This window comes from Phaseolus vulgaris, chromosome 3, assembly GCF_000499845.2.
Source record: "Phaseolus vulgaris cultivar G19833 chromosome 3, P. vulgaris v2.0, whole genome shotgun sequence".
Taxonomy (NCBI): domain Eukaryota; kingdom Viridiplantae; phylum Streptophyta; class Magnoliopsida; order Fabales; family Fabaceae; genus Phaseolus; species Phaseolus vulgaris.
In genome coordinates, this window is record NC_023757.2 from 52334672 (window position 1) to 52347534 (window position 12863).

Sequence of the window (12863 nt, forward strand, 5' to 3'; positions counted from 1 at the left end):
TATAGCTCCATTTCACCACACAAAATTCAACTCTTCCCATCATAGATCAGACAGCATTGCTCATCCAGAACAACTCAACCACACAATTCACACCTCAAAACGCCATTTCTGTAGCAGCAGCTGTACCAGGAATACAAAACAAACTAAAAACACAGACCAATAAAAAACATGATCTAACAGAACTGGAAATAATGCATCATAGATATAAGAAACATACCCATAAATTTAACCCAACTTCAGTTCACGTTTATGATAATTGATAAACATATATACAATCTAAATAAACAGATAATATCAACACAAAAATAGTCCACCTCTTCTTCATCAGAGCTGTTCCAGGGTCCTTTCCGCTTCCCAAATCGAATTAACTCAAGAATTTAATTTAGTCTAAGCTACCAAAAAAAAAAAAAACAGTAGTTTACATGGACAGCTACAACTACAGGTACAGCAAGAAATGGTAGTGCAGACTATAGTGCATTGCCAATTTTGGAGGAGAGCGCCGACAGGAGCTGTTCCTGAGTGTAAAACCGGTTTCCCATATTCACGGTGGCTTGTTGGATCATCAAATCATTCACCACGGATACGCTGGCATGATTCACGTCAAGGTCCAGCTCCTTCAACGCAGCCATCAACCTGGCCGCAGGGTGGTTTTTCTTGCTGCATTGGATCCTTATCATGGCGTCCCACCCTATGATCTTCACCTCTAACTCCAAATCAATCAGCTTGCTCGTCGTTTCCTTCGCTTCTTTGTTGGATGGAGGTGGCCCAGGTGGAGGAGAAGGGCTTTTAGTTGCCAGCTCAAGCTCCTTCTTCACCAACTCCAATTGCTTCTCCAATTCCCCTTTCTCTGATTCCAGCTCACTCAGCTTCGACTTCAGCTCGTTTATGTAGGATATGGCATCGCCTAAGAGCGATGCCTTGTCCATCTTCGACACGTTGGGAACCACCGCACGAAGCGCGTAGAACCGTTGATTCAGCTTTTCCCTCCTCTGCCTCTCCGCTTCCACGTGATTCAGCGGCTCCTCTCTGCCGTTCGCCGGCTTCCGACCCCTCTTCCGGGGCCGTTTCTCCGGCTCCACCACCCTGCTGTCCGCCTCTTTCACCACGGAAGCTTCCAGATCCGAGTTCTCGGAATCACCGCCGCTGGCACCACCACCAGCAACGGCACCAGATTTTATATTCGAAGCCGGTATAATCACGCCGGAGGTGAAGGACAGCATTCCATCGTCAATGCTGCTGCGAGAAGCAGGAGACCTTCTCTTCTTGTTGGTCTCCTCAGCCGCAACACCGGGGAAGTAACTCCCGTTGTAAGAGCTCTTCTTGCTCTCTCCGAAGCTCAGAATTTCACCGGATTCGGGTTTTAAGGAGTTCGAGAAGTTCAATTCCCTGGGGAAGAAACCCTGGTTCTTGGGATTGGGGACGTGAGCTGCGGCGGCGGCACTAGGGGTTTCTGTTAGAGTGCTGGAACCAGGGGTTTCGAACGGCATGGTTTTGCTCAGTGATGCATTCGCTGAAACGAGTGCAACGGCGTTAGAGGTGTCCTTGATTTCAATCGAGGAAGAAGGGTTGAGCCAGAGTGAGGAAGGGTCGTTCTCGCCCTGATTCAACGGCCAGAAACCCGCGTCTGGGTTGTTGAAGTTGAACAAATCCCGCACTTTCTTCATGAGATCGGAGTTCTGGAAAATCACCTCCGTAGAAGCCAGCTCAACGACGCCGTTTGCGGACGGTATGCAAACCAGAGTCTGAAGCCCAAAGACCTGCCCCTGGCGAGCCCGCTCGCACGTCGAATCGGATAACCGGTCAGCCCCGGCGACCCAAACCGGGCTGGAATTAAGAAAAGCCTGGCCCGGGAGGCCGCTTCCGCTGAGAAAGGACTGAGTCATGGACACTAGAAAGAACCACTCAGTGTCGGATACCTCTTCGTCGACGTCATCAGCGGAAGCGGAAGGGCCGGAAATCAACGAATTGAGCTCGCGGAGAACCTTCTTACGGTGGTCCTGCTCCGCCGACGACATCTCTTTGGGGGCTTTTCCTTTTCCTTTGTCCTCCTCTCCCTTGTAGTATCCGTCACCCCAACCGAGAAGGGAAGTGCTGGAGGAGTAGTCATAAGAAGATTGCCAGAAAATGGCGTAGGTCCAGCTCTCTTCGGCGCCTTCGATCAGCGTTTGCAGCCGCTGTTGTAAGGTCTCCTGGTTAAAAAGGGACTGGGACTGCGACGGCGGAGGTGGCGGCAGGGCTCTGGCAGTGTCGGCTCCCGGAGTGGTGGTAGAGGCAGCGGATTGCGGTGTTGGCAGCCAAAGGGAGGAGAAATCGGAGGAGCTCATGAAGGCCTCCATGACGGAAGCGTTGTCGTCGGTCCAGAGATTCATTGTGGGCGGCGACCGGTACTCCGTCATTCCATTAACGGGTTGTTTGGGTGAGAGTGATGTGTATGTTTAGTGTGTTCCAGGAGTGGTGTGTGTGAGAAAGATAAGGCTAATTTGGGTGGATTTGGATGTGGATTTGGTATTTATGTGGAGTGCATTTGGGTTTCATTTTAGTTTTGGGGAAGGAAATGCATGTGCAATTTAGCAATGAAAATAGATTGCTCATCACCCATTTCATCTTAACTTTCCTTTTATTTCTTGTATATAAATACCATGGATAATGATATATTTAAAACATATTTTTTTATAATTATTATTTTAATATTTTAATATATTATTTAATTGTAATATTTTTCAAATTCTAACTACTTCACTAGTATAGAGTAGTGCGATAAGACGTCAAACTATATAATCAAAACTTATAACGAGATTATTTTCTTTACAGACAACATTTAATAACACGTAATAATTTATAGTAGCCACGTCATCTTTTATAAATATTTGTTATTTTAATCATTTATATTAATTTTAAATTTAAAAAATATGATTTAGTTTATAATTTCATGTAATTAATTATATCATTTATTTAGATTAATATCATATTAGTATTAAACTCCTATTTTAAACCATTATGCTAACAAGAAACATTTTATGAATCTGATTGTGTGGTGTGACGTTAGGAAGATTAATATGTAGGAAAAACTTTCTTTTAACACCAAAAAATAAAATACATACAATTGATAAACTATTATAATAATATAATAGTATTTTAAATTAAAAATTAAATAAAATATAATTAAGATATTAATTTATTGATATGTGAAGTATATATATTTTACTCTGTAAGTGCTAACATATTAGGACATTAATATTTAACAGGATCTCCAGAAAACGAAAAATCCAATTTATTTGTTTTCTAATAAATGTTGAAACTAATGTTAAGTACACTTGATTGGGTAACGATGTTAAGTATTGATTTCAAGATATATAGATAAAATCACAATCTTACATGATCAAAGCTTAAAATTTTCATATTTATATCAAATGTCTGAAAATTTTCAATTAAAAATTAAATAGTACAATATATAAGTATTTCTCTTTTATTTTAGATTGTAATATAATTAATGTTTAATTACTCAATCAATAGGTTCAAATTTATAGGTAAATGTTTTGTTTGATATGTTTCAAACACAAATTATAATAGTTTTTATGTTAAGGTTCAAAAATTTTAAACTCATGTTACTTTGTTCGTAGCAATATCAATACAATAATATAAAAAACATTAATAAACAAATATTTTTCAAATAATAAAATTATGATAATACAAGTTACTTTGTTTAAAAAAATTATTATAATTACTTATATTATTTATTATTATTCTAAAATTATATAATAGTAAATTTATAAATATTATAGATGTTACTTATTATTATTTGAAATCTTTCTATTTTTATCAAACAAATTTTGTACAATAAATATATTATATTTTAAAATAAATCTCGTACATTATACGCATAAAAGATACTAGTTCAATACATTTTACCACGCAACATATAATGTTATCTTCTTGGTAAACACTATGTCCACATCACATCATCGACCATAAATCATATTTATTTACATTTCACAATTTATCATTCATAAACACATTTTTCTATACAACATAATTGATCTATTAAAATTACACAAATCAATTTAAATATATAATGCAATATTAATATATATATATATAATCAAACTTATTTAAGTAAATAAAAGAAATTTAAAGCCTCTAAGCTGTTTAACCAGAAATTGAGTAGTACTTAATATTCTCTGCGAATTTTTCGCTTGAGTGAAAAGTATTTTTGCTTGAATAAAAAAACTCATTCAAGCAAAAGATTAATTTGTACCAAATTTCTTTCTTTAGTATTCTATTTCACCTAAATTGAGTCTTTTTCCTCTTTTTCTCAAGTGCTAAAATGTCAAAAAAAAATACAATAATTAAAAATTATAATTATTGTAAATTTTTTGTCAAATCGATCGAACTAAAACTAATATGTTACAAAGAAAGAAGTAAAATTTTATAGTTTTTCAACTTAAAAAAAAATCAAATTAATTCAAGCTTACAACATTTTACATCCAAAACTAAGCTTAAAAGAATTCAATTTCAGTGTATTTATATAAAAAGTTATCTCAAATAATTAAAACTACAATCAACACAATTTTTCAATGTTCAAACTCTATTAAACTAGTTGTCATTAATAACCTATACAAAACTTCCATCAACCAATAAAATCTAACTACTAAATTAAATGTGTTACTTTTATATACTACTTATATTATATTTATGTGTCGTTCTCTTATGAAAATATACGTGCTTGTTTAAAAATTGTATAATTGAACATAAAAATAATAATAAAAGAATATATCTTTTTATATAATGATATAGAACATATACATTTAAAATTTTAAGTAAACTATTCAGATCTCTTGTTATAAAAGATTTTTTGAAATAATTTTTCTAAACTATGTTATGGTGGATATGAAATTTATAGTTTTTCTATGTTTCTTTAATTGAATTAAGTAGAAGGAGGAAAGCAAATGTTATTGTCTCATAAATGATTGTGCTCCTGGACTAGTTCTTCAGGTTGGTCTATGTTATGAGTTAATTCCACTGCTTTCTACAACTAAGTTAGAGAGAATTGTATGAAGCTTTTTATAAAATATTAAACTTTGTTTCTGTTATTTATATATTTTCATTAATAAATAATAGGAAAAAAATTAAAGAAACTTGTTCCGACTCTTACGGTGGGCGTCATTGTTCTAATCTCAGGTCGTTGGACAACATCGTTAGGGTCAATCATCGCATCTGAGGTATTGTTCGCTTTGGAGGTCAATGCTCCATCACGATTTTGTTCTTAAAAGGCGTATCAAAAGATGAAGGGAGGAGAGAGTATATAAACTACTCTTGACCTTGATTCTTGAACAATGTGAGACTATATTGATATACAGGAACATAAATTATTAATTTCTAACCAAAAATTGATAAAGAACGTTTAAGTTATAATTCAGATAACCGGTTAATTAATAACAGAAAAATTGTATTTTGATAATGTTATTTAAAAATAAAATAGGTTGAATTATTTATGTAGATGATGTCTTGTTTTATAGAGTTTTTATAGCCATTTAATTATTGGGTCACGTTTTTTTTTTTTTAAATTTTGATGTGTCCATAAACTTTTATTTAACTTTTTTGTATGGTGGAGCACGTGCCTATAGCAGTTTTCCATGTGCAAAACCAACCCCTCTATTTAATATTTTATCTGGTGTCCACCTTTGTATTCCCACTTGTGTGGTACTCACTAATTTTTGTTTGGTGAATTATTTCCGTAAGATCACACGTCATCATCGTCATTGCTTTATAGATACGAGTTCTGATTTTTTTTTTGTCAACTTGTTCAAACTTTTATTTAGCACTTAACAACTCTTTTGCTTCCATCAACATCCATTCATTCATTGTGTTTTGTATGAGAGATGGTGGAGTGAATTTTTTTAAAAAAATTGAAGAAAAATAATGAAAAATAATGTTGTTTGAACATAAAGGGAGTGAACCAAAAAATTCTAAATTTTAATGAAAATATAGTAGATGATATAGTTGATGTGATTAAAATATAAAAAAAAAAATATTAGTTATGTTATTTATTAATTGACCTAAATACTTCTGTCATGAAATTGAAAAGATTTTAATTAAAATAAAAAAATATTTAGATATTTATGTTTGGATTTATGGATTTTTTTTATTGAAAAGTTATGAATGATTACAACTACTATGCTATTGTTAACATATGAGAAATCAAAGTTGCATAACTAATTACATTATGAATTGAAGGCACACACGTGTGATGAGTGATGTCAATTTATAATTTCTAAGAGAATCTACTAATAAGGCAATGTGACTAACAATAAAATTAATAATGTTCTAAAAAGATCCATTAGGTTTGGAGGTATGATCGGTTATGGTTAGGTCTATAATCGATTCTTTCAAGCCTAATCGGTTATGGGGTTTTGGACGCATATAACTGTTGTTTTTTTCAATAGTGAGAATTGGTGTATGGATACTATGAAACTAATGTAGGCATAAAAAAGCAACATAGTCATAATAATGTGTATGTGTATTTATTACACCAATGTTGAGGATAATTTGATTAGGCAATGAGTCTCAATGAAGAATATATGTGCATGAAAGTGTATGAAAGGTTGATTACCCAAAACATAATGTTGCTGAAAACCTACAAGGAGTTTTTCAAACCACAGGGCAAGAGGCAAACATTGCGAAACAAAATCTTGAAGCAAATTGTTACTCAAATGTGTAGAAAGAACTTCAAAAAGGTGTATTCTTTGTATGTGATGAAGTGATTGTTTTTTACAAATTTTTCGTGTCCCATATTTCCATCTTTCAAATCCAAAATGAACAATACACATTGTAACCTTATGTTCTATTTTTTAAATATTATTTGAACCATAATCGATGGTGGAAAGCTTGATAATCAATTATGAATGACTTCATAATCGGTTATGAGAGTATTATGCACCACGACAACTTGGATGAGCAATGTCATGCACCTGAAGATCCAAGGACACATTAGTGATTCACTCATTTAATGCAAAGTTATGTTTTTTTTTTCATAGTTTAGGAGGATATCTTTCGCTTCCCATCTCCTTTATTTCCTTCCAAATCACAGTCAATCTACCCAACTAAACATGAATAATGTCCAACTTTCTCAGCCTTCAAATCTACACCAAAAGTAAATAGACTCGTAAATATTCAAATGGTTATAAAAAAGCAACAACATAATAAGATAAAAAAATAATATAATTTTTGTTACATATATAAAATAAAAAAAAGTAAAATAACAATATAATTCTTGTTACATATAATTAGAAGATAATAATAATTTTTCTTTATTTGATGAAAAGACCACTAATAGAAGTTAAAAATGTAAGGAACCCGTCATATAAGTTGTTAGGAGTCCCTCTAGTCGAATCAATAGAAGTCTTAATAAAAGTTGACTGACATGGCTCTTCAATCGACGATCTAGTGTTCTCTCTAACTTGCAGGTGGCTACGAACTACGGTATCAGGATTCAAATCAAAATAATTTATCATATTATAATAACTTGATTTTCTTTAATGCTTAAAATATTTTAATATATTTAAATTGAAAATATTTACATATTGCTAATCCAAACAAATAAATTCTATAAAAAAAATTATTTGTATTCTTTTGAAAAAAATAATTTTAATTATCAAAATTTCATCATAAATAACTACACTGATACGATAACAGATAATTATTGTTACTTGATGTGTCAACATAGCTGAAATGTCAAGTTAAATAATAATAATAATAATTATATATACTAAGAACATAATATAATATGAAAAAAAAAACTACACGGATACTAGGAACATAATATGATAGACAACAATAAGAAAATCGTATTTTTTTAATCTAACAAATAATTAATTACAATATACAAAATATAAAATCTATTAAATTATAGTCACCAAATAACCTTGAATATAAAATATGATATTAATTTGTCACAACTACTTTTGCTTTATCTTGAAAGTTTGTCCAAAGCATATGCTTTATTTGTGTTTAATATTTTGCTTTAACTTGATACTATGTCAAATTTAAATTCAAAGGCTCCCTTATTATTTTAAACATGGATGCCTTTAGGGTTCACCACAATGGATGATGATGAAGCAAGGTGATGGTTTCTCTCTAGTAAACAAATCCATTAAAGAATTAATAAAGTATTAATGAAGTATAGAGCCTCTTAGCCATTAACAGAAGATACTTAGAAAACATAAATATTGGTAAATTTGTGGAGAATTGTAAACAGACAAGAAAAAAGAGCTTAATTAGGACATAGGAAACATGAACATGATGATTTTGAAAGTAAAATAATTCGAAGTTTGTTTTGGATTCTTTCTTCTTCTTTTTTTGTTGTCATTTTTTAAAACAAAACTGAAAATATTAAGCCAGAAATTGGTTATTTAATCATTGAGTTCCAATATAGTAGATTTTGGGTATTGGAAAAGGAAAAGGAGGAGAAATGAAGGAATATAATTGTTTGGAGAGGGAATATGTCAAAAAGTAAATACGAGAAAAAGAAGAAGATGAAACTCATTACTATCCTTTCTAAGAAATGTACAGAAATAATTACACAAATAAATATAATATATTACTGTTGCAGAGAAGAGTTCAACTCAATTCAATTAACTAATTACACAAATAAATATAATATATATACTGTTGCAGAGAAGTTGAACTCAATTCAATTAACTAACCACTATATTAAAGACATTCAGTGACGAAGTGATTTTTATTATTATTCTTATTATTTTTATTATTATTATATTATTATTGTTATAACCACTATATTAAAAAAACATTTAGTGATAAGTGATTATTATTATTTTTATTATGTTATTATTTTATTATTATTAGTATTAATATTATTATATTTATTAAGGTTAATATTTTTATTATTAATATTATTAATAGTATTATTATTTATAGTTAGTGTGGTAAGTCAATTTCTTAATTTTCTATGTGTTGATAATTGGAATATAATACACTAAAAATTCTCCTAAAAAACGCTTATTATATGGTTACAATAATCATATTAGAATTGTATGTGTATTCACATGTTGATTGGACAATATCTTTATTTGATAGAAGATTCATTTTCAATATTGTATTTCTATTGGTGATAATTTGTTTTATTAGAATAATAAGAAACAAAATATTGTGGCTAGATCTAATATTAAAACAAAATATAGAGATAAAGCCTAAACTACTTGTTAGTTTATTTGGCTTAAACAATTACTTAATAAAATTATAGTTTAGAGATGTCACTCAGATGACACTCATATATGATACAATTACTTAAACAATTATAATTTAGAGAGATCACTATAATAACACTCATATATGATTATATTTATAAAAATTCATTACATATGATTTTTATGTACCAACTCGAGAGAGTGTGTTGAGTGTAATCGATTTAGTCATAGTTTCTATTATTCTGTTATAATTTTCATTTATAAACAAACTTAGTGTTTTTACACAAGAAAAATTAGTCATTAGTCTATTTTATTTATTATTATAACAATACAGACAAGAAATAATTAAAATTATATTAATAGTAATAAATAATAATAAATAAAATCAATCCTAGTAAAAAATAATATTTTTTTGTCAACAAAATCTGAGGCAAATTTAAGTTCTACAGGGAGAAAGAACAATTCATTTAATAAGAATTCCCACTCAAATGATAGCATTTTCTGCTATCACTATCAATCCTTGGGCATATTGAACCAGTGATAGCACAACCTTTCATCTCCCTTAGGATTCACAATAACACTTCAAAGTACATGTAAAATTTGAGTTTTCTTTTGTCTATGTAACCAAATATTAATTTTATCTATAGTAGTTATGAGAATTCTTTTTATATACTGTTTTGTTTGATGGATAATAAATAAGAGAAGTCAAATTTTAATGTAACTCATTTTAATATTAATTATCTTGTTTATATATTATTTTAATATACGACTATTATTAGGATAATCCTTTCAACATATATAATAACAATAATGAAGAAAATATATAGTAGTGAGAATGATGATAATATTACTGATAAAAATAAATTTATTAACGAAAATTTATACGAATGTTCGTTAAATAACTTTTATAAGTGATTAAGAAAATCTAAATTTGTTATGTTAATTAAAAAACTGACTAAAGTCATAATGAAAATAATCTACATTGGTTAAAAATTAAACATTGATCTAGCAATGGTCGTATTATGTGCAAAGAGAAGAAACATTGTTAGAACAATATAAAAGAAAACTTTCATTTTTTTAAAGTTAGATAAAGCTTTCTAATGATAGTATTGATAAGGATAACTAGAATAATGGAATAAATATTAATAAAGGCCGTGTTAATGTGATAATAATAAAGTGAAGACATATATGAATATATTACCTGTTAGAATAGAGTTATTAAACTTAACTTAATATTTATTTGAGTAGATTAATAAAAAGGAATGAGACTATTATCATATTTATTAGAAAATATTGTTCAAATTTAGATATGGTGGGTTCTTTTATTTTAGCTTTTTAAAAACTAAATAAATATTTTTGAAGAATAAAAAGAATAGACATAATAAATATTATTGTTTAAAATAAATGGATTAAAGAAAATCATGGCTTAATATAAAAATACTTCTAGTATAATTAATTAATTACATGATAATTAGTATAAGGTATAATTATCTTATTGGTAAAAATGAAGTTACCATCGTGAAGATTATTATCAAACAAACTTTTTATGTTTAGAGGGAAAAACTTCATAGCAAAATGAATTTAAAACTTTGTTTGAACCATTTCTTAAATAGAAGAAACCCTAAACTCGTATTGTTAAACTTTATTAATTTCTGCAAAACTCCTCAACCACCTTATATACGTCTAATCCAATGTGTCTTTATTATTTGTGTGACATTAGTAACAATTAACGCAGTTGAGAGAGGAAGTTAAAAAAAAATCAATTTAAATACATTTTAAAAAAATACAGAAAATAAATTGATTTTTTAAAAATTATTTTACTAAATTAAATATTAAATAAATAAATTAAATACTGAACCAAATACCATAATTATACCTTAAATAATCCTAAGAGAATCTTGGAAAGCAAATTATGAAAGGGAAATGTGGGGCCCAGTCAATAATTAGCTACTTCTGGACACAACTTTACGACCGTAGGCCTTCCACGCACGTTGTTCACGCTTTCTACTGTCTCTGTCTTCTGTTCACATTCATCCTTTTACAACCACTTATTTGTCCTTTCTTTTATTTCTTAATATCCCTTCTTCAATTCAATTATCATAACAAAATTTCTATATTTTTTTTTTATTTTCTTTATAAACTATTTTTAAGTGGATTGGATGGTCTAAGAGATTTATCACACGATATGCTGTAAAAGCTATTGAAAGTGTATGTTTTTTAGAAGATTAATTTTGTTTATAAGTTCAAGTTTAATTTTAGTAAAATATACTTTTTATTATACATTGTTGAGTAATTTACAATAACAATATCAACAACAATTTTTGCTGTAAGAAAAAGTTTTTTGTCGTTCTCTTTATCTTATTCCAGCATAGAGATTACATAAAGGGTTTTTTAATAAAGTATTGTAGTGTCGGTTTGCATAGTGGTTTGAAAAATGAAGTATTTAGTTATTAGTTATGTGAGAGAAAATAATGAAAAAAAAGATAGAAAATAGAGAAATAATACTTCTGCTTCTATTACTGAATATTATTTACAACTTTATTTTTATTTATAGAATAATCAAATGCACAAATTAACTATTTTTTTTACTTGAATTAACTAAACACTTCTCCTATTCAAGTACTTAAAGATATTTTATCTAACTTATTTTTTTTTTATTTTTAATTAATTTAAGTAACCCAACAAATCAACTTGTACTTTATCTTTATTTGAAAACAATGCTCAAAATTTCAGTTTTCTTCTATGTAAGCCTTGATTACGACAATATGTTAACGTTAATTATGATAATGGTATTAACATTAATAATAATTATAATGAATTTGCAAGTGATAAAAGTATAATGAAAATTCAACCATTCTATTTTGTCTCCTTCTAAACTATGCCTCTTTACACTAAAAAATACTTTACATTGACAAAATAAGATATGTAGGAGAAGAAAATTAAATCTTATCAATATAGCAAACCTCTAATTACAATATAATAAAATAATTTTTTTATCATATTCTAATATATTGTGACTCTATACTAACCTTAGTAAATTTTGTAAGACATTAAAACACAAATTTGAAAGAACTTAAACTTAAATAATAAGATAGTTGAAGATTTAAAAGTGTTTTCTTCACATGTTTGGACCATGCTCATGTTTTTTTTTCTCTAATATTTGTTTGGACAAAATGTGTAGGTTTGGGCCAACTTCCATGAAAACTAGGCCTAGCAAAATCATAAAGGGCTTTTTACGGTACATTGGCCCATCTTATTAGACATGACAAAAATGCTTCCTTTGTGATTATTTAGTTTAGGCAAGTATACGAAAGTGGGGTTTTCGAGAAAGAAGGTTGAGATTATTAAGCTCAATATGGTTTCCAAAACAATTATGTTTATGAAAATCATTTTTTGTAAATTTTGAAAAGCTTGTTCCGAGAAGTTTCCAGAGCAAACAATCTATAACTCATCTTTAAAAAAGGTAAAATTATCATTTTAAAATTATGGGGGTGTAGAAAGAAAAAGCCCATAAGTATGAATATAATTGAGCTCATAGAACCCAAAACAAATTATACTTAGGGATTTCTTCCTGAACCTCCATGACACTTCCGTCATTTCAATATTTCGCCATTAAAAGGTCTTTTTTAAGAGAAGGAAAATAAATAAATATATGCACAA

General features: G+C 29.3%; 1 protein-coding gene across 1 annotated transcript; it reads right to left on the reverse strand.

The window, feature by feature from the left end:
- Positions 1 to 224: 224 nt before the first annotated feature.
- LOC137808686 (transcription factor MYC2-like) lies at positions 225 to 2589 on the reverse strand. Its single transcript, XM_068609934.1, has one exon. It carries the CDS (start codon positions 2394 to 2396, stop codon positions 468 to 470), a length of 1929 nt encoding a protein of 642 aa, XP_068466035.1. The 5' UTR covers positions 2397 to 2589; the 3' UTR covers positions 225 to 467.
- Positions 2590 to 12863: the final 10274 nt, after the last annotated feature.